The sequence below is a fragment of the Vigna unguiculata genome, chromosome 5 (assembly GCF_004118075.2).
Source record: "Vigna unguiculata cultivar IT97K-499-35 chromosome 5, ASM411807v1, whole genome shotgun sequence".
Lineage (NCBI taxonomy): Eukaryota > Viridiplantae > Streptophyta > Magnoliopsida > Fabales > Fabaceae > Vigna > Vigna unguiculata.
Genome location: NC_040283.1, coordinates 24,810,463 through 24,833,471, shown reverse-complemented (window position 1 = coordinate 24,833,471; position 23,009 = coordinate 24,810,463). Strand labels below are relative to the sequence as shown.

Below are 23,009 nucleotides of genomic sequence, written 5' to 3'. Positions count from 1 at the left end.
TTTAGTCTTTCATCTTTAAAAATGCGTGAATTTAGTCCTTTTAACCAAATTTTGTTAAGTTATCTAACGTTTCAAACACATTTTATGATAATATTTGAATTGTTTACACCGTTTGACACATTTTCACTTTAATGTTAACTCAAATATTATCATAAAACGCGTTTAAAATATCAAATAAACTTAATAAAATTTGGTAAGAAGGACTAAATTCACGTATTTCTAAAGATGAAGGACTAAATTGGTATAAAATTTTGAAGAGGGATTAATTCCAAAATTCACTGAAACTTGAGGAATCAAAAACATATTTAACCCTTATTTTAATTTTAAAATATACATTAAATATGTAAATATGATTAAAATCGAAAATTATAAACTAAAAGAATAATTAAAATTCAAAAAGCATTATATTTAAAATAAAATTAAAAAGAATTAGAATAAATTTTCGTTCTTTTATCTAATTTAATGTTTAATTATCATTTAGTTTTATTTATTTTTATAATTACATTTATTTTTTAAAAAGTTATTTACAAATTAAATTATATATATTACTTTATTTTTAGATATATATTAAAATATATGAAAACATAACAAATAAACAAAAAAAATAATAAAAAATATATTTAAAATTTAAAAATCATATACTTTAAATAAATTAGAAAAAGTTAAGTTTAAGTATTTTTTAATTTAATTTAATTTATATAAAATGGATTGTGAAATTCGTTTCTTACAAAAAAAAAGCAAAACGAATTGTGAAATCCGATTTTCAAAATCTTGAAACGGATTCTGTCATCCGTTTCTTAGAATTTTGTAACGGATTTTATCATCCGTTTCATGAGAAATATAAAATAAATGAGATGGATCTTGCAATCCATTGTACTCTTCTCTGAAGTGGATATGGAAATCCGTTTTGGCACACATGGAATTGATATTCTTTGGGGTGCAGAGGCCTGCAACAAAAGCAGATTCGCTGGTTTAATGCAGGAGTGTAGTGCAGTTAATTTTTTTCACTGTTTTTTCTCTTTTTTCATTGGATACAGGAGAAATGCTTTGGGGTGCAAGGAGAAGCCCCTTATTTTGCTACCAGTTGACCCGCTACCTTTAGAATAAGGCCCAAATGATAGATCCAATGCTCTATTCTTCTCCTCGACCTTTTGTACCATCTCCATCAACATGCTCAAGTCCCTAGAGTCTTAGTCTTACCACCACTTTGATTTCTTCTTTCAAGCCAATGAGTTCCCTTGTGTTTAAACCTCATTAAGGCCTCGTATGGATTCTCTGAGGATGATGATTGGAAACGCCCCAATAGTGCTTGTTAGAACGCATGCCATGATGATGATGGTGTCGGAAGCCGCGACTCCCACCATTGGTACTAGTTGAGTCATCATTACTGTTACCATCTCCCCCATCTGCAAGCTCTCCAATCTTTGTTCAACGTCTTCTAATAATCTTCATATGTGTGGTAACCATCAAGCGCTCCCAGAATTTGAAACTTTGATACCAACTTGATAGGAACTGAGATTTCTATATTGAATCAAGAAAAAATCAGCATAGGGAGTGTCCTTGATGTTGCACATAATAATAATGGAAACAGAATAAAAATGACTGAGCCACCCTCAATTATCCTCCGATAACCTCCTTCATATATAACAGTACTTAGTCCTCTATTCTCTCCCCTTTTCATCCTTGCCACGTATACTAGTTTGTTAGTATGTTAGCATTCTCTATAACAGTTTTCTTGTGTGTGTTTTCCATTATATCCTTTCTTCTTTGATACGTTTATAATGGAGGTCTCGTTGGCTTAGAACCAGTATCTAAACTCTCTTTCTGTAAAAGCTAGAAGTTATATAAGATATAGTGACAATAAAAATCCTTCATAAAAAATTAATAAAATAATAAAAAATGGATATAATTCTTAGAATTTCTATTTAAAACATTCAAAACTAAATAAATGTATTTACATTGATAAATGTATTTTGTAAATCTAATTACCTATTCTATTATTTTTTAATTTTAACGGATATTTATTTAATCTTTAAAATTTATATTTTCTTAGCACAATTCAAATGTCACAAATAAATGTTTATGTAACTTGCACATAATTTTTTTTGTAATTTTAATGAATTGTTATGTTAGTGATTAATAAATTCTATAATTGACTTCTTAAATAAATTACATTCTCTCCTAAAAAATTATTATATTCCATAGTTTATTTTGTTGTTTTGACATAACATAAAAGGATAGAGATTTCATAATTCATCTTGTTGTTTGAACACAACAGAAAAGGATAAAGAGATGACCTTTAAGTTTAACTTAACTCTACAAAATCAACTTTTAATGTTAGATTTTCATTCACTATACTATAAAATTGACTTATCTTTTGTCCATGTGAAACTTCCAACACTTTCCTCACTCGATATATATACATCTCGTGTATAAAACTAGATGATATTAATAAGTGGTCCGATAACAATTTGATAACAAATAAAAGAATATGTCCAACGAAACATTGTATGAAAATAAATAATATAATAGATCGAACAAATAACAAATTTCACAAGAATAAACTTAACTTATCTTTGATACTATCTTAGATTCCCTAGTTCATTTTGTTGTTTGAACGTAACAGTAAAGGATAGAGAGGGGTGAAGACAGAAGAAAACGCCAAGGGAAGAGAAAAAGAGATTGTGAAAGAAAGCACAAAACTGTATTATGATTAAGGCAAGAGAGGGGTACAATATATAAGAAACCAGGAAGTCGAAGGCCGAGTTAACAGCCAAGACCCTGATAAAACATAAAACAAGCTGTAAGGGGCATAAAAACAAACACTAACGATACATTAGGCAAACGGGAAACGCTAAGCCAAAATAAAAAACGCTGAGCTATTGTGACAGAACACAGCAAGACAGATATTTTATCAAAAATCAGTACTATTCCTACAACAAAGACCCGCTTTCTCATAGATAACCAAAATGAAAATGTCAATTTTTGTAACCATTCTATAGCTCAAATTCCAACAGAAAAAATTAGGTCCACAAAAGTAAAAAATGCCTATAACATCCCTAATGTCTATATCCAGTTCGACGGCCGCTGCACATGTTTGATTTTCTTCAAAAATTTTACCCCACCCCATATAGATGTAACATCAACATCAGCACTTTTGTTCCTTCAGCAAAAACAAAACAAAGTCAACTTCATCGGTACGACCACCTCCAATCTTCATCTTCAGCATTCTCATCATCGTTACAAACACCTTCATACTCATCAAAATCCTTATCATATGGATCAGCATCACCTTTGGAAAAACCATGATGTTCTGTATCCTCGTTTGATGATTCGTTACTAGCATCGCCATTTTCACCTTCTGATTCACTCCCGGAATCTTCAACCTCTTCTTCATCCTCTTCAGAAACCTCATCCGGATAATCATTCAATGGATTGTTTTCAGCTATAACCAACATAAGTAATGAAATGTTTAGCCGCATGTGATTACGCTTTGAAGGGTAATGAGGTGAAAAGGTAGACTAGCGAAATACCATTTGAGTCATCAGATTCATAATCTGAATCATCTGGGCCATCATAATAGTCCTCTTCCTCCTCAACTTGAACACTGAGCCAAAATAAACAACAGTGTCAAGAAGCAAGACAAAAGGAAACCCATTTGAACGTAATGACAAAACACTCACAGTGGATAAGAAGCTAAAGTATCTTCTGTGTTCGTATCCATCTCATCCGTCACAGTGTATAGGTCATACACATAATTCTCTGGAGTACGTCACACAAGACAATGTACCACACGACCAATTAAATTGAAACCATATAAACAAGAAAAACGGTCAGCAAATACTGCATACAAAGCAACTACCTGAAGTGTAGACAATGATAAAATGCCACAAGATAACTAAACATTTTTTTTCTATAATCAACAGGAAAAAGACAAATGTGTTTGCTTTCACTTATCTGTCACTTATTTAAGAAAAATACGTGCGCATTGGGCAAAAAGGACCAGGATCAGTAACATTTTAATTGTGTATTTAGCAACTAAATAACCACCTTCTTTGGAATGACCACCCAAATGAGCAATCAAATCGGCTTCAACCTCTTCAGCCGCATTAGGAATAAATTCTCTCAGTAAAGGAAGGTAACTAGACAGAAGTCTTTGATCCTCCAATGACATTTCTCTGCATTAATCACATGAAACGTTGTTTTCTATGATAATTGTCCAAATAAATGAAAACAAAAATTCTGATGAAACAGTTTTGTTAAATGGCTCCCAAGCAGTACGGCAAGGCATGACAAAAATTCAATAAGACAACGTGCAAGTAAAGGCCACAGCATGATTACATTTCTGTTTGGACTGAAGTAAAAGGGGAGAGTTCAATCTAAAATACCAATCCACATTACCTTCACATAATTAATATATAGAGAAAGAACAAGAAAAGTCTAGATTAATTATAATCAGGTTTTATGTTCAAATTTAATCAAGATATTTTGGAGACTAAATAAAAAATAGTTTAAAACTTATGACACTTAGTTAGCTTTGCTATTTAACTTGTGTGTATTGATTTGTATATGTTTCTTTTTGTTTAATTCTTCTTAGAGTTATGTTTTACTATTGATCATGAATCTTACAATTCCCGAGTTGTAATTTTAGGGTTTTGGTGCAAGTTAACATTCTAGGATTTTAGACCATTTTGGAGACATCTTACTCTATAAATAAATGTCTCTCCCATGTATTTCTCACTTTGAGATTGATAATGTTATGCTGCCAAAATTATTCTTGAGTCACATCTTGTCTCTTAGTCACTTGCTAGAGCATCCCAAGAGGTCCCTCTAGCATCCCTTTCCCTAAAGTTGGCCTAACCTCTCTTAGAGCACCACAAACAACCTTCATCTTACCATTAAACACCAAAAACCAGGAGCTTACTCTCACCATCCACCAACTTCCGCAAACTCCATTCACACCATAGCATCATTTTCAAGTTTTGGCCCCAACCTAGCTTGAGGAGGAGGCTATCACCAATTTTTCGTCTGACATAATTTTATGGCAGATTTTTTGCTTGCTACATTTAACAACATTCTGATGGAAATACTTACTGCTCTTGCACTTCCTTCTTTTTCTCTTCATTGTCAACGCGAACAATGTCATAGAAGTTGCATATTTCTAGTAATGCTTTATCATGTTTTGTTCCTGTCCCTGTCCCTTTGTTTCCCTTCCTGCTTTTCCATATTTGTTCAAAGCGAGCATCTTTTGCTAAAGACTGAAAGAGAATAAAATGAGACAATTATGCCACAAGGTAATCTGTTACAGAAATCTTAATAATTGTACACGTAAGCCAATTACTTTTGAAAAATTATAGAGTTGAAATCTGTGAACTCCTAACAAAAATCTTTTGCCACGTCCAAAAGCAAACATGTACCTAGCTAACTGTGCTCCAAACAACTTTTTCAAACAAAATTCAAACTATTAAAAGATTATGTATGGAAATCCACTCAATCACAAACAAGATTCTTAGTTTAATGAAATTCCAACAGGTCAGTTGGATACACGACGCCAACAAGTAAACCAAGCTGGGTATAAAAGCTAAGGCAGCAATATGAGATCAATATGAGATCAACATTATCCCAACATCGTGTAACCAGAAAATATCTTAATAAGAGAATTTTCTGATACAAATTTTAGTTTAAATCGTTCTAGGTTTTATGAAATAGACAATAATGACAAGTTTGGAAAATTAAAGAATTAAAAATGACAGTCATGAAAAATTTTTGCTTTAAATATAAAATATTTTAAATTAGTTAGTATTTCTATGTACCATATTAATAAATATAAGTGCTATTTATAATTTTGTTCATCACTTTCAATTATTTATTTCAGCCACAACTATAAAAATGATAAAAGATAGCATAAATATCATGAATGCTAAAGAGTATTAGAGGAGGGGGACAATTTATTTTTTTAAACAGAGCACACGTGATTTTCATTTTCAGGGGAGGGTGGGCACTGCCCTGGAGACGTAACATGAGGTCCATCCCTGGTGCAAAGTGAGGAGAGATTATAATAGAAGAGAAACTTTAAAAATATGAAAGGGGAGGCACATACAGCAAAGACAGGATTTCAGGATAGAAGAGGGGAACTAAGTTTGTAAGGATACTATTATTAATAAATTTGCATGTCTATCATCTTCCTACTCAAGAATTTATTGGGATTGGAAATAGCGTTGGTGTTCTATTACTTGATAACAAAAACAAACTGAGTCTTTTTTTAATATAGGTACTAATTTAGTAATGGAACAGCCACATCTAACCATGGATAATATATAACATAGAATATGCACCCATATACACAACAAAGCAATGACCAGATTTTGAATCTGCACGAGCTGTAAGAAACTTCCCAATATTACGAAAGAGTTATTGTCTAGTTGAGCTAATGATTGTGGAAGAATTCCAGGAATGTTGTTATTGCAACTACACTGAACATAATCACAGGACTTTCGGGTCATATTGAAAGAGTTCTTTACTATTTTTCCCCTACTCTATTGGAGGCTATAGAACAGATAGGAGATTTCCTTGTACACGAAATAGTCAAGAATTATTAGAATATAAAGGAAAATCATGTACTTTGTGCACAAGCAAGAGAATCAATTTCAGAATTCTCCCAAATCATATGCAAGTGAGCTTAAAAGTTTAGCTTCTGTAATCTTATCATCTCAGACACTAAGTTATTCTATGGATAATGATTTTATTGGTACAGAGCATTCACCAATTCTACCATTCACTAATTCCCATCAGAAAACCACTTTATATTCATCCATAAGGTTTAAACTCTAAAATTTGCATAATAAAGTAATCAATGTACTTTTTACTAGGAAACTTCAAACAACAATACATAACATTTCAATTGATTTGAACAAGACTTAGAATAACATAGATCTGAACTTGAAAGACACTCAAAGAAAACTTTTCCTATACATCAAGTTCTTTAGTTTAAGATCAATGTAATATGAATGAAATTAAATTTTTCAGAAAAAATGACAAAAGGAACAGAAAAAAAAATAACAGTTCTTAAAACAATCATACCATCACGCAAAATTTAGGAAAGGGAGTTGTCAGATGAAAGTAGTACAGAAGGATATAAGAAGAAATTATGCAAGGCATAGCATTATGAATGTCCAAAGATATCCACATCCATAAATATGAGTAAATATAAGACATGTAACAAACCTCCTTTTCTTGTTTAGCTTTAACCAATAGCTGATCTTGCTTCTGCATACATTAAAAGTAGGAAAAAATGAAAGACAAAAGTATGATTAAAAAAGGTAAAGTTATCAAAAGTTCAGTTAGTCTGAGCAGTTATTTGATGGCCTAAAGCATGCACAAGCATGTGAGTTTGTCAATCTGCACAGGCAGATGGCAGAGGGAAGAAGAAAAGACTTACATTATTCTTCTTGAAGAAGTTCTTTCTTTCCTCAAATTTCGACTTCGAAATAGAAGCACAACTGGAATCAGGGTCCTAAAGAAACAGTCAATTGATAAGGGCCATCCAGTTTATCGATAATGATTCAAATTTGTCACCTATTAACAAGACCTCCTCAATAGAATGAAATATATCCAGTTTTTTAATGATGATTAAAAATTATCACCCCTATTGACCATACCGACTCAGCACACTGAGATAAAAGATGTTTGAAATCGAGAAAAAAGTGAATGATGTTACTTCTTGATGCTACTCTATCATAAGGAGAAAGAATCAACAACATCTAGGAGGGCAACATACCACAAAGGATTGCACAATATCAAAGGTGACCTCAGAGCTGCTTATTGTCTCCACATGTTGAACAAAAACCTTCTTGTTATGAAATTCCACTTTAGTAGAGAAAAATCATATCAGGATTGAGCCATAAACACTAAACAGCATTAAATTCTAAAAATTCCAGCCATTTCCTAACACTTCATTTTGTCACTAATCATCTCAACTCAAGAAAGACTTGTTCATATTAGCTTCACTTGAGTCATTCGGCATCCTTAGTCAGGTAGCATCACAATCATGGCAACTTTGTATTTTTAAACACAAAAATAGATATTATTAAGCAAAAGAAATCCACATTACAAGAAAAAAAATAATATAATGAAATAAATTAAGTTAGTAACACTTAATACAGGAAGGAAAATACTTATACATTATAGCTGGGGATTGCATGCTCAATAAGAAGAATGAGTAAGAATCAGCTTGGAGAACGCATTTGTAACAGCATGCAACCAGAAAGGATGGACTAATCAATACCAAGGGCCACAGTTAGTTTGTTATGCTAATCCAAGGATTGGTGGTCTTATACGGGCAGAGCATGCAAATAGCTTGGAGATTTTGTTCACAACTAGAGAAAATTAAGCAGAGTTTAGGCATTGCATGTAATTATTGTTATAGCAGAGTGAGTGTGAGCCTGATTTCTTAGACCCGATCGATTAATGCAGGCACACACAAATTGCACAGTTCATCATTATAAGAGTTGTTTCAGTTATTTTCAACACTTCCAAAAAATAATGCTAACTGGATAACTTCGCACATCTAAATATTATTAGTCAGTGGGAGACCTACATTCAACAGGATGTGCACAGTTCCACACCCTCAATTTTTCAAATTTACTGTTAAATATATTAAATTTTCATTTTCTGGACCACTCAAGTTTAGATATTAACCTCATCATCAAGTGACAGAATCATTAATATAAGAATGCGTAGATCCATCTGTTATAGGGAAATAACCTAGTTATCAGAATCTTACTAATCACAATTAGAAGCTCTCAAATCAATACATTTTGGCTATCTACCATCTCATATCTCAATATGAATCTTAAAATGACTTTATATCTTTCAGTACACCAATTCTTATGAAAAAAAAAATGAAAGACATGTAAGCCTAAATTTTAACTGAAAAGGAATTTAACACTTAAGAACTCACCCCATTTGATTATTCCACCTTTCTTCGTCACTCACTCACTCAATGTGTACTCTATTAAGCTATTTAATGGGTTTTTTTTCATTCTTTTAGATGTTTCATCCATTTCTTGTTTATATTGATTACACTGAACATTATATATCACATATTTGAACCAATCTTCACCTTTGTTAAAAAGAAAAAATTCAGCTATTTGTGATTCAAATCTCTATAACCTTGGTAATAACACTTGTTATTCTTTAAATAAATTGCCCCTCCTTATCCAGAGAATTGGGTTCACCATTGTTATCCGTTATCACGTTACGAAATATCATGCACTATCCATAAGCTCATCAAAAGCGCTAATATAGAGTTTAAATTCTAAGGAAACAAGCACAGAAAATCCTATTCATAATACTCACAAAGTTGCATAGATATAGTTACTTGCGGGAAAATATGAAGAGACTTAACCACACAAATTAAATAATCTGTAAGACAAACTTAACCAAGAGCAACATACCCTTTTGAGCAGAACCAGAGATTGTCAATTTTCCAAGATCCAAGAGAGAACGTTTCAAGGGCCTCTCATTAATTTCCAGCCCTACATTGCATTGAAAAACCCACATACAAAACTTTAAGCACACAATGCCCCAAATAAAACCCAGAAAAAAAAAACAAAAAGAGGAAGAAAGTTTACAGAAAGCATCAAGTGGGGACTGAGAGGGCTTGCGTTTGACCCTAACCACCACAGGTTTCGGTTGTGAAGGCGCAGCCGAAGAGCTTTCCTCCATGTTCTCAGACTTCTCCAGCCTGTTCAATTTCAGGGTTAAGCCGCTAAACCTGAAATAAATTATGAACCACTGTGAACAGAATAGAATTTAAAAACAGTTCAAGAAAAGTATTTTTTTTCTAGAGCTGGTTCCAAATACCACAATTGCTATTAAATATATGACAGTCCAGGTGGGGGTTTTGCCCTAGGGTTTCACTGCCTTAGGTCTTTCTGGCAGTGTGCTGGGTTCTTGGTTGCGAAATGGCTGGCATCATCAAAACCGTGCTTCCCTGCAATAATACTGAGCCAATATATAACCACAAGCACAGAGCTATAATCACCGCACACCAATCGGAAAAACGAACCCAGAATCACGCAAGCTTGAACGTACTCATACTCAAAAACCAGAAAACTCACTCACACAAGCACGTACGAAGCAGAGACCGAGTGTTGTGTTGTGCGTGTTCTGTGTGGGTTTGTGTGATTGGGAGCGAAAAATGAGGAAGAAGGAGTATGTGGTTCTTTGTTATGGTTGAAGGAGCAGGAGGATGGGAGCGAAATAGAGAAATAGGGAATGAGAAATTTGAGGAAGAAGAGAAGGGTGATGAAGTTGAAGATTGAGAAGAGGCGTGAGCAGAGTGTTCTCTTCTACACTCCAAAATGAAAAAACGAGAGATGCTGTGATAGTGTACTGCGCGCGAGTTTTGTGGGGGGCAGAAATCTGTTATTTTTTTGGATCCTGTGTGTTTGTGGGGTGAATTAACTGGCCTCTCTGTTCATGCACTCTTCCTATTTCTTCCTGCACCCTCATAAATGTTATAATTTTCAAACTACCGGTCAAAATTAAAATAGAAATAGATAATAATACTTTAACCCATTTTTTTATCTACTTTTAACTCATTATTTTAATTATCATTAAATTATCAAATCACATCATATCAATAAAAAAAATTAAAATAAATAATCTAATAGTAATTAAAATAATAAATCAAAAAAGTAGATTAAAATATCATTATGAATAAAAATATTTGTATCTTCTCATTTTTTATATTTTTCGGATTGACAGTTCCAAAAATTATTTCCAAATTTAAAAAATACCTTTTGAAAATACACACAATTTAGAAAGTATGAAAAAATATATTAATTAAATATTTTAAAAGATATTTTCATATTTAAAAATATATTTTAGAACACTCAATTTATAATATAGAAAGAGTGTTTCAGAAGTTATCTCTAAATCCATCCGAAAATACATCATGGAATAATTGTTCTATTTTTTTTGGTATTTCAGATTGAGTGTTTCTAAAGTCATTTCGAATCCAAAAATACATTTCGGAATAGTTAATCCGAAATAAAAAAAAAATTGAATTCATGTTTCAAATGTATTTTCAAATCCAAAAATGAATTCTGAAACATCCATTTGGATTTTTTTTTCTTGTATTTAGGAATGTATTTCTAAGTTTGGAATGTATTTCCGAATTTGGAAATATCTTCCGAAACATTCAATGTGAAATACAAAATCAAAATTGAAACAAGTGTTTTGGAACGTATTTTCAAATCTAGAAATATCTTTTGGATTAGGTGTTCTACAATGTATCTCTAACCAAATTTTTCTATAAATACATTGGCTTTCTTCTTACTTTTATTTTGTTCTTCTATAACCATTTTTTTTGGGAGAAGCTGGCGGAGTACGTGGGATATAGGAGGGAAAGATGGCTTAGTGGTTCAATGGGAGGGAAAGGTCGTGGGTTCGATCTCCTGCAAACAATTTAGAGAAATAAGGTTGGTTTGGTGGCTTTAGAAGGGAGGGTGGGTGATAAAGCTCCTTGGACGTGGTTGATGGAAGAAGGAGTCTCCATGGATGAGTGTGAGCGGAAGCAATTGTTTAAGGAAGCTTGGATGGTGTTAAATTGAATAGTGGTGGTGAGAACTCTAAGAGGTTCGACCAACTTAGAGGAGGAAGGCAGAGGAATTCTAGAGAAAGCTCTAGCTAAAGGCGACTCTCAAAGGGCAAGGTTTATGGAGTGATCTCAACAACATAACTTTGCATTCATTCAAGAGTGATTTACAAAGGGGTGGAGACCTTCATTTATAGTAGAAGGCAAGCTCCAAACGCAAGCTAAATGCTATAGGAAATGAAATGCAAATGTTAGATCTAGATCTAGATCTAACTTCCTAGATCCACATTTCATAGATCACTTGCCATATGGCATGTCACACTTTCCTTATTTAGCACATGTGCTAAATGTGTAGCTCATGGCTAAGCTTAGACACATTCTTGGACTAGACTTTTGAAATTGGGCTTGATTGGATCCAATTTCAAAAGCTAGATGAAAAATGTTCCAAACTACTTCTAGGAATTTTCTTACAATTTATTTTCAAAGCACAGCCTAAACAATTGTCCCAATTTAAATGTATTCTAATGGACTAAGACAAGCTCATCATATCTTGACATCTTCCTTTGCCCACACAAATAACATTTAAAGCCCATGAAGCCCATTGAGCTTTTGAAAGTCCACCTCTTCTTGTATCCTTCTCAGCATGCTTCTAGTGATTAGGTCTTTGTTTGGGTCTATGGTCGGGCCCAAGTCATTTTCAGTGGGAGAGGTTGTGAATTCAACTCTCCCTAGTAACAAAAACTAACAACTAACATTTACGAATAAAAAAGGTGAGATGTATAAGGTGGTGGAGTTTGGTGGTTTAAAGGAGAATATAGAAGGTGGAGTGATGAGTGCATATTTATGCTCTCATTTAACAATTAATTTTAAAATGTTTAATGATTTTTATGCTTAAAAGATTAATTTAATTAGAATTTGTGATAATCAGGGTTGTTGAGCTTGTGAGATGAAAATGTCTTAAAAAGTATATTTTAGTTGCATAAAACATTTTTTTTTATATTCTAATGTTTGTTGATGCAAACGCGAGCTTCGCCATAAATCACCACCACGACGACGATGTAACAACATCCCACAAGAAGAGGCTTGATTTGAGAGAAAAAGAGAATTGCCACGTGAGAGAGTCTGTCATTAGACAATCAACAAGTCAAACAGTCAAAGTATGGTCAAATATTCAAAGTTTGTCAAAGTCTAGTAAAATAAAAAGGACTAAAATGCAAATATTGATATCTTTGAATTTCTTTGCAAATTTGGACTACATGATTATAATGGTTGAATTGGGAAATTAGTGCAAAAATTAGTTGTTGATTATTTACCATATATATTTAAATAATTTACACCACTTTTTTACTTTAGATAACGCTAAATTAGCCCACATCTATAAAATTGTTGCCTAAACACAGAAAAGACCACAAATATATAAGTGTAGCTTAAAACTATTAAATGCCACATTTTATAAACCATTGATTATTTAGACAACTTTTTTTAAAATGTTGCCCATAAAAAACGTGGACAAAACAAAAAAATTGTGGACTCTTCATTGTGTTGTTTCTTTTTTAATTATACTATACACTATGAATATTTTTCATACCTATAAATTAGGCAACACTAACATGGCAACAACTAAAAAATCATTACTTAAAATAGGAATAAGCCGCACTTTTTTATTGTTGGTTATATAGTGAGTTTTATTTGGCTTAAACTTAGAGAGCATACAAAAAATGTTGCCTATTTGTTTGAAGGAATATGGTAGAAAATGTTGATTTATAGGCAACAATTATTAAAGTTTGGATAGTTTAGACCACATGTTTAAACTTGTAGGAATTTAACTTTAAATATTTTTAAATTACCATCATGTGACCCAGTGAGTGATAGGTGGGCCAAGTCATAATCAAATCATAGTACTTTGGTTGCTACAATCTTAAGTAGAAAAAGTTGCACTATAACTATTAGTTATAACTTTTAGCTTAGTGGTAGGCGCTCAATACAACAATTGGTAGCAAAATCAAGGTCACAAGTTCAATTCCAAATGAGGTAATTGTTCAAGGAGAGATTAAATAATTATGTTCTAAACATATACGCAATAATTAAATAATCAATTCCTAAAGAATACACAACATTTTAAAACATGTTGCATAAAATTATAAAATAATGTGTTGGCTAAAAAGTGTGGTTTTTTTGTTTTCTTCTAAGGCAATAATGGTTTTCAAAAGTTCCATGGCCCTGGCCACACTCCAGGGCTAAAAAATTATGGTAAAGTTGTTGCCTAAACTCAAGGCTACGGTTTTTCTACTTTAGGCAACATTTTTAAGTTGTTGTTTAAACTAAAAAATGGTGGGGTTAAATATGATTTTGATCCCTTAACTTTCAATGAATTTTTGAATTAGTCTATTTCGAAACTTTAGACCAATCTAGTCCTTCATCTTTCGAAATACATTGATTTAGTTCTTTTATTCAAATTTTGTTAAGTTCATTTGATATTTTAAGCATGTTTCATAATAGTATTTGACTTAATATTAAAGCAAAAATGTGTCAAACAATATGAACAACTTAAATACAATCTTGAAATGCGTACGAAACATCAGATAAACCTAACAAAATTTGATTAAAATGACTAAATCCACGTATTTGGAAAGAAGAATGACTAAATTGGTTCAAAGTTTCAAAATGGACTAATTCCAAAATTCACTGAAAGTTAAGGAACCAAAAATATATTTAACCCAAAAATGGTGTAGTGAGTATCAACTGACAATATTTGCCAAATATTTTTAAATCTAGTAAGATCTTTCCATTTCCTTTAGATATTCATAACTACCAGGAATATAAAAGATATTTATGATTATTTTAAAGATATTTGAGAGACATTACATTATCTAAAATTTCATCAATAGAAAAGTCAAACCCAATGTCCAATCAAATTCTATATTAAGAGACATAGGGGAAACATAAATGGGATCTTAGGAACCCTTTGAGGGACCTAATTTCATCCTTTCCACTTTTCTTCTTATATTTTTATGTTATTTCTACCATTCATGGAGTGTCAAGCCTCTGGGGTTGATTCTGTTGTAATTTCTTAACTGGATTTTGATGAATAAATTTGTTTGTTCTTTTGATTATTGTTGTGATGTACTTTTCTCCATGTTTTTTGTCTCTTAATTAAGTAAAAGTAATGATTTTTACATTGTAGCATGTTAGCATAATGTTGAATCTACACAACATAACAATCATATGAGTCCAAGGGTTTGTAATTTTAATTGAGAAGTTACTTTGATTATAGTTAGAAACTTTTATATGATTTAATGAGTTTTTGCCAATAATTGATAAGTTATTGATTGAGGTCGTATCCGACCAAATAAAACATTTAAATGTAATACTCAGTAGTTCAACCAAGGTCGTCTCTCAATGACCAAATCTTTCATTCAAAGAGCTTTTCAGATGCAATTCAACACAAAAGGTGTGGGGGGGGGGAGGTTGGCAGATTCACAATGCTAATCAACAGATTAAAATTAAATGCAACAATGATTAAAAATTTATTCTACCCTAAGATTCCACCAGCATCTACACATAAGATTTACACTAAGAGCATCTTCCTCGTGCCTCACAAACCCTGTTCTACCCTACTGCTACATTGTGGAGCCTACACTCAATGCTTCAAATGAGAGCTTCACGTCTTTATTTATAGAAATTTTTGGGTGGTGCTCAGCCCAACTTTTGGCACTCAACCATGCGCCGCCTTAAGTGCTGAGCACATTCTCTTAGGGCTCAACTATGCATCATTTGAAGTGCTGAGTCCATTCTTTCGTAGCTCAGCCATGCACCGCCTTAAGTGCTAAGCACATTTTCTTGTGGCTCATCCATGCATCGCCTTAAGTGTTGAACACATCTCTCGTGGCTCAGCCATGCATCGCCTTAAGTGTTGAGCACCATTTTGTTATGGCTCAGCTCCAAAAGTCATATTCTGGATCCTTCCTTGACTGCCTTATTGGAGCTCAATCATGAATTTTGGGGCTCAGTTGCATCATTTTTAATTATTCAAGAAATTGCTAAAAAATCTTCAAAAATTCATCAATTTCTTATTTTTCTTCTTTTTAGCACCTCATTATATAATTATAAACTAAAATAGGTTGTTTACTTATAGAATATGATCAGTTAAAGCTTGATAAGTGTCAAGTTCATATGAAAATTTTATGTATCCTAGACACTTATCAATTGCACAAGGCAATACACAATATTATGCATTTCTTCCCCAAAATATAACAATCTGTCATATTGATCGAGTGCAACGAATGATCTATGAACTTTATAAACACCACTATTTTAAGAGATAATATAGATAAGAAAAAAACACTTTTAAAAGAACTCTAATGTTTTGTTGCGTGTCTTTCCCATACACCTAAAGGAAGACACTAGAATAAATAGCCATCTAATTTACACCAGAATAATTTATAATCAATGAAAAAATAAAAAATTGTTTATGCATAAACTCTGGATTATATTAAAACATAGCTAACAACAATGTTTTATTTTAATTACTATTTTTTTATAATTATACTCATATTTTTAACATATTCTAAGCTTTTTATCTATGTTCTTGATTTTTTCCTCTATCTTATACTTTTCTACGATATTCTAGAATTTACAATATATTTTATTAATTAAATATTATCAACTTAATTATATAATGACTTTGATCATATAATTTTGTTGTATACATCATTAACTTTTATTAGAGAATGACTAAATTAATTCTTTACTTAAAACAGTCTAGATAATATAAATTCAGATAAGTTACTTCAAGTGGAGAAATCCGCAAGCCAAGAAATTATCATGCATTTTAGCAGTATCCACGTGTAAGCACACTCGTAATTGAGTTCATGCTGGTAGCCACGTGTTTGCAAACCCTTAATCGGTTGAGTTCACGTAAGCAACAGCCAAAGTGATGTAGAGAGAGAGAGGAATAAAACACTTTTCGCTTTTCGCTGTTTCTGCAACATCGATCAAAATACGTTGCCTTCAACTTCAGGTGGTTCGGAAAATGAACAAGAACATGGACAACCCTCCAAAGCCATTGGCATGCACGCATAAAGAGGTGAAAGGTGTAGTTGATGATGAGCCAGAAACAGTTGTGAGAAGGAACGAAGAGAAGAATGAGAAAGAGGGAAGCAACAGTGGCACAGCGGAACAAAGGGAAAAACCAAAAGGAATGCCTCATCAGCAAGTTCCACAGCCTGGAGATTTCTCCGCAGAAGCCCTGGACAAAGAGCTTCCACCCACTGATGCCTAGTAACCCAATATAGTTAAAAAAAGGTTAAGATTCTTCTTAAGATTGAGGTAGACTTAAGCTCAATTGTTAAGAAGTCGTCACGTTTTCAAGCTATAGCAATATTATTGTACTTTGAAGCAGGGGTTTGGTTTTTCATATTCAAGTCGTTGTTGTTTTCAAGTGCTTTCTTATTGTATCTGCAAACTAAGTCGTTGTTGTTTTCAAGTGCTTTCTTATTGTATCTGCAAACTAAGCTGTATAAGTGGAAATTTTTTAGTAATGATTACAAATGTATTAAATTCAACCAAAATCCTTGTTTAACTCAAACTAAAATGATTTAAGTAGTGAATTTTACTTGAGACATATCAAATTTAAATTAATTTTAATTTTGAAAATATATTTTAAATAAAACTGGTTTGATAGAGTATTTTAATTATTACTAAATAAAATATATTTAATAGTTTAAATGCATTAGTTTTTATGGTGAAAAATATTAATTCTTTAAACAGAAATTAATAACTTAATAACTAATTTTGCCAATATTATTAAATTATTGTGTACAACATACACATTTAAAATTTATTGTGCATAAATATCAACTAGTGCATATAAGCTGCGTCAAACTAATAATACAGTCAAAACATGCTAAAGTACAATAAGACTCACTCCAAACATGAATACGAGCAAATGCACATTCAAAATCTTGATTCAAAAAGACCAAGCTACCTCACCTCAATAATAAAGACCGTGATTTAAGGCTAATCACAGACAACAACAACAAAATGTGATATAGCATATAAAAGACAGAGTCAAAGCATATTAAAATCTCAAAAAACACAAATCAAAGACATATTCAACTATCATCAATTGCTATGCCTCAGTCAGCAACATAAGGATAGAAGCAATCGGTTGGATTTGAAAATCGTGATTTAACCGTTAGAGATGTCAAAACGGATAACCCGATCCGGGTCGATCCATCACGGGTTGATGATTTAGTGAGTCAACCCAATCCGGCTAACTTTTTAGCGAACCAAAAAAATTTGAACCTGGTCTAACACACCACGAGTTGATGAGTTAAACGGGTTGGCTCACGGATTCATTTAATTAAAAAAAATACAATTTTTTATTTTATTTTAAGTCAAAACTAAATTATAATTCTAATTAAAATCTAAATAAACTTTAATACAATCCAAATACAAACCAAAATAAAAAAAATACAAATTATTTATGTGTTGGTTAAAAAAAAACCTAACATGACCTAAATATAAAACCCAACTTAATAAAAAACACTTGTGTAACCCTTTTATCTGCGGGTTGGTGAGCCAACCCGGCTCACCACGGGTTTAACCCGGATGAGTCGGGTCAAAAATCAACTCGTATTGAAATTTGTAAAAAATTTTCAACCCAACCCAAATCCATGGTGAGCCGGATTGGCTGGGTTAGCTCCCGAGTTCCAACCCATTTTGACAGCTCTAGTAACTATCACTAAAAAAAATAGATATAGATATTTATAAGGTTAAAATTACAAGTTTTAGCGGTTAAAATCTATCACAAATCACATCTTTGATGTTTTAAAAAACCATCAGAATTACGTATGTTAAAAATAGTTTGTAACAAAAATACTCTAATAACTAGTATTATTGTTAGAAAAGAAAAAAAAATAGCAATTATAAATCGCTACAAAATGTAGTCTAATTTGTTTATATTTTATCATATTTTGATGATTAAAAATCGTCATAAAATGTATCATATTTTAACCGTTAAAAATCACTACAAAATGCATCATATTTTTACGGTTAAAAATCACCACAAAATTCATTCATAGGTTAAAAATCGCTACAAAATATGACATTTTTAACGACTAAAAACCGCCACAAAATATATCATATTTTCACAATTAAAAAATGCCAAAAATTATTTAAAATGTTTTTAAAAATTTTTAAAATCCAAAAACATCTCTTTCACAACCACCTTGTGTTTCAAAGAAAAAACTAAAATGGTAAGAATATTTGGACAAAACAAGAGAGCCTTTGTTTTTTAAACATAATTGATAAAGGTCCAATCCAAAGAAGTGTTTGCATCACCATTAATAAAGGTTCCCTCTTAGTTCTTGAAAAGGAAAGAAAAATATAATGCTAGTAATGTTAAAATTCTGCAGACCAAATTATACTTACATGTCTAATGCTTTTGCGAGCCTATGAAGTGTAAGCCCTTCTTGATGTTCAGAAGTATGAAGCTTTTCATGTTCAGAAGTGCAAGTTTATACACCAAATTTTCATGAGGACAAACCAGGCACATTAATTAATAAAAAAAGTCCATGCTCTTTAAAAGATGTCTTAAACTAAATTGTTCTTTGTATTTGAAAACCCAAAGAAAGAAAGATACATGAAAACTTACGACAGGATTAACAAATTATAAATAAGAATGGTTTAAAGATCATAGGCCTCAAGATATTATTAGAGTCAATGTTGCTACACAAGGACTGAAATATCTTCAATCAGCATATAACATGGTTTTGTGATAAAGAATAACATACATAATATAAGGACACAAAGTAAGAGGAATACATCAATTAGTAAAAGATAGAAACATCGAGGAATTAAATTTGCATAAGATGTGCCCTTATTCCAAGCTTACACTCCAACTACATTCCTTAGTACCTAATATGTATACAAGTTCTTAACTAAAAAATTGAAATCATGTGAAAAAAAAAAAGGATAGCAATGAAGCAATAAGTAAAAATAAATCCATACTTACACCAACTCTGTAAGATCAACAAATAACACTGACTAGACCAATCCCATATGAATATTAACAAAATCAGAGAACTAGTTATGGATATCGGAAAACAGAATTAGAGACTTTTTACATTATTATTGTTACATGACTTCCGTTAAAGAGAACCCAATATGTACAAAGTTTTAAGGGTTACTGAGAAAACTTAGAAGTTGATCAAAGAGCATTATAGCATCAAACACACTTTGAGACCTACCTACACATTAGCCCCACTAACTATGTTGGGCTTATCATATGATTTGCCTTCTGCTTTACTCTTTGTTTGCCATATAAATAAACAAAAGAATAAACAAGCATATTCACCTAGTGTATTGAAAAGAGAATTTATTACTAGCATTCTAAAAATATACCTTTTCTCTTGGCCTATGAATCTGAGACCACAAGTTCTGCATTGTCTTGGAATATTAACATACAAGCAATTTATTACAGACTCAAGCCGAACCTTCATAATGCCTGGTTTAAACTTGGTTCCAATAGAATTTTGAAAAATAAATAATTAGTATTGAAATATTGGGTTGCACATTCAAGCAAACAACGACAAAAACAAATGAAATGATGAGGTAATAATTAATATTTCTAAAAATCATAAACAACTACATTAAAATTTAAAGGCAAAGGAATAATTTAATTATGGAAAAATAAAATAAAGAGGCAATAATTAATATTAATTTGACCTAAAAATAGCAAAAATGAAACAGTAGATAGAACATTCTTACCCTAAAGCTCATGGATTTCCAACAACATTGTAAGCCATGGCTACAAATGTAGGATTCTGAGGTATTATCTGGGTCATCCCACTCAACAAAAGTTCTTCTCTTTCCCTCCCCTATCACTTACCTAAAACATCGTTCATTGGAGTCCTTATCTCATGTGAAACTGTAGCAAGAAACTTCAAAATAGGAAAGCAATCCTCAAAGGTGAAGTCCAAATATTAATTTTAATTTAGTAAAAGAATGTACACACACTATCAGAAATAATTCTGATGTTGAATGATGATAATCGTGATGCAATAAACACCATAATTGTGTGCAAGAATTCCAATACTCTTGCCACTAAGCTAACAATTAATTTGTATAACACTGTATAGTTTATGAGAACAGTGTCACCTGACATCCTCTCTATCACCTCTCTAGTGTTAGTTTCCATATCAAAGAAAGCATTACTTGTCTTAGTATAGCTTTCAAATACAAGCCCCTTATTCTTGTAGCCTGTCTTTCCCTTGTGACCATCCAGCAAGTCACCTATGAAAAACGAAATTGTTTTTACAACTTAGTGTCTTTTTTTTTTCATGTAAACAAATTATAAGATAGAGGTAACAAAAATTGCAATGAATTTAATTGCATAATATACTTATAGAGGAAAGCAGCCACGCCAATGCCTATTGCTAAGTAGACAAATTTTAGGCAAACCTGCAATTTTAACAAGTATATGGGTGTGAGCTACAGCAGAAATGAAATCATCTATATGACAAGCCATGTCACTGACCAACCAAAGAAACAACCATCAACTTCTAAGCAATAACAAAAACCACCGACTCAATTTTCTAACCACACATCATAAATTCATGCTCTGAGAATCTTACATTTTCAATATATCACCTTCTTCCAACATTGCCTCCGCACTAGCTAGTGGAGAGAAATAATGAACTACATTGTTTACTGATATACATGTGAGAAAAACAACTCTTATCTCAATCTTCCTCTTCAAATTTTTGTAACATTTCTAGTTTGCCTAAACATACAAGAAACAACACCTGTTAGTAAAATTCTGTAAATACAAAAAAATAAAAATAAAAAACAAAAAAATAAGAGATAACATGTACACATGTTAAAATATCAGACAATGCTCCATCTTATAAAAATGAGTATAAGCTTACTCTCTCGTATATGAATCCCCTTTCTCACATACGTCCACGATCTTAACCATTGTTTTTAGGTTTACATTCCAAAATAACAAGCTTCAAGGCCTTTGTAAATAAAAGAGGAACACAGAAACAAAACATCAAATTATGATAACCAGAAATGTAAATAATTCTAGTTGTCGGGCATCCGAATCCGGGTACAAAGAGCGTACATTGGCCTAATTAATCAAATATTCAAATGTAAGTCTTCATGATGCATTTTCACTGCATTTCACAATTAAGCCTCTCACACTGATAAAAATGGCACTCTATAAAGTTGTTATACTTAACATAACAACAATAACATCAATCGAGTAAAAGGAAGTAGCAAATGTTAACCTGAAATCATAAAGTGTGAGACTCAAGTTTCAGCCTAGCATTCCACAAATTTAGCATTCTTTGAGAAAAGCCAAAGTGGATTGTTCTAAGACCAAACTCGGCAATAATCGAAGCAGTTTTGTCGGTGACTATCAACCTCTAACACGATTCACACAAGATCGTACATCACCAACATCAGTGTGTGTATAAAATCAGTCAAGTGTAGCTTATGGAACGTGTGATCGTACATTGGTGTCATCACAATCACCGTTCTAGGGTTTTTCTTCCCGAACAATGACCTTTGCTCCCTCTCGATTATGCGGTTAACCTTTGTCACCTCTACAAGATCTAGGTGCGACCATGACCTCTCGATGGTTGATCTGATCCACCTCCACTAGGAGAAGCTTAATAACGTTTTCATGACGGATGAGCTCGAATATAGGGTTCGCAGAGTTGTGCATCACATTCTCCTAAGTGAAGAAAAACACACAATGTTAAGAAAAACACAGAATTGTACCATCGCTTGATGTTCAAGAAGAAGAATAAGGAAGAGAGATTGATGAAACTATAAAGCGTAAACATATAGAGAAACGAGAAGAAACATTAAAAAAAAAGATATAATAAAAAATTTACAAAAACATAATAGTTAAATTTAAAATAATTTGTGACAATTTATAAAATTACCAGCAATTAAAATATTTTTAATGGTTTTTCTTAACCGTTATAAAATAACCACTAAGAATTTTATTTTGTAGTGAGTACTCACACAGTCCGTGATTATAATATATTATATCAAAAGTTTTACATAATTCATCAAAATTACACTTTCAAAAACATGAAACAACATCAAGACTCTTGAATTTCGTAAGAATCTCAATAAAGCACAAACAACATCTGGACTCTCACTTGCAAATCTAGAATCACACCAGACAAGACCCAGAAACTTGAGAAATACCAAACCTTGATAATGACTCTCCCTAACCAACCAAACCTCTTTTTCCAACTCTCTTACACCAAGCAAAATTAAATGCTCTAAGAATTCAAAGAACACCTCACGAATAGCTGTAAATCTGTATATTTCAGAGAGAGAAAGAATTTTCCAAAGTATTCACATTGATTTTGCGCTCAAAATG

General features: G+C 32.1%; 1 protein-coding gene and 1 long non-coding RNA gene across 9 annotated transcripts; both read right to left on the bottom strand.

The window, feature by feature from the left end:
* Nucleotides 1–2,882: 2,882 nt before the first annotated feature.
* On the bottom strand, nt 2,883–10,454 carry LOC114185531 (RNA-directed DNA methylation 4). Of its 6 annotated transcripts, none has more exons than XM_028073301.1 (12): nt 10,122–10,454; nt 9,865–10,005; nt 9,633–9,775; nt 9,456–9,536; nt 7,778–7,866; nt 7,439–7,513; nt 7,225–7,266; nt 5,095–5,258; nt 4,051–4,178; nt 3,684–3,762; nt 3,534–3,607; nt 2,883–3,445 (listed from the first exon to the last, which is right to left on the bottom strand). In XM_028073301.1, exons 3-12 carry the CDS (start codon nt 9,724–9,726, stop codon nt 3,192–3,194), a joined length of 1,080 nt encoding a protein of 359 aa, XP_027929102.1. In that variant the 5' UTR covers nt 9,727–9,775; nt 9,865–10,005; nt 10,122–10,454; the 3' UTR covers nt 2,883–3,191. The 6 variants fall into 6 exon arrangements, with proteins under 6 accessions (XP_027929102.1, XP_027929101.1, XP_027929099.1 ...); XM_028073300.1 differs by having other exon boundaries at nt 9,865–9,994; XM_028073298.1 differs by having other exon boundaries at nt 10,126–10,454.
* An 8,855-nt stretch (nt 10,455–19,309) lies between these two features.
* On the bottom strand, nt 19,310–22,455 carry LOC114184284. Of its 3 annotated transcripts, XR_003604574.1 has the most exons (5): nt 21,898–22,455; nt 21,535–21,624; nt 21,241–21,389; nt 21,009–21,067; nt 19,310–20,899 (listed from the first exon to the last, which is right to left on the bottom strand). It is a non-coding gene; the product is annotated as an uncharacterized LOC114184284 (long non-coding RNA). The 3 variants fall into 3 exon arrangements; XR_003604572.1 differs by having other exon boundaries at nt 20,294–20,899; nt 21,535–22,455; XR_003604573.1 differs by lacking the exon at nt 21,535–21,624 and having other exon boundaries at nt 20,295–20,899.
* Nucleotides 22,456–23,009: the final 554 nt, after the last annotated feature.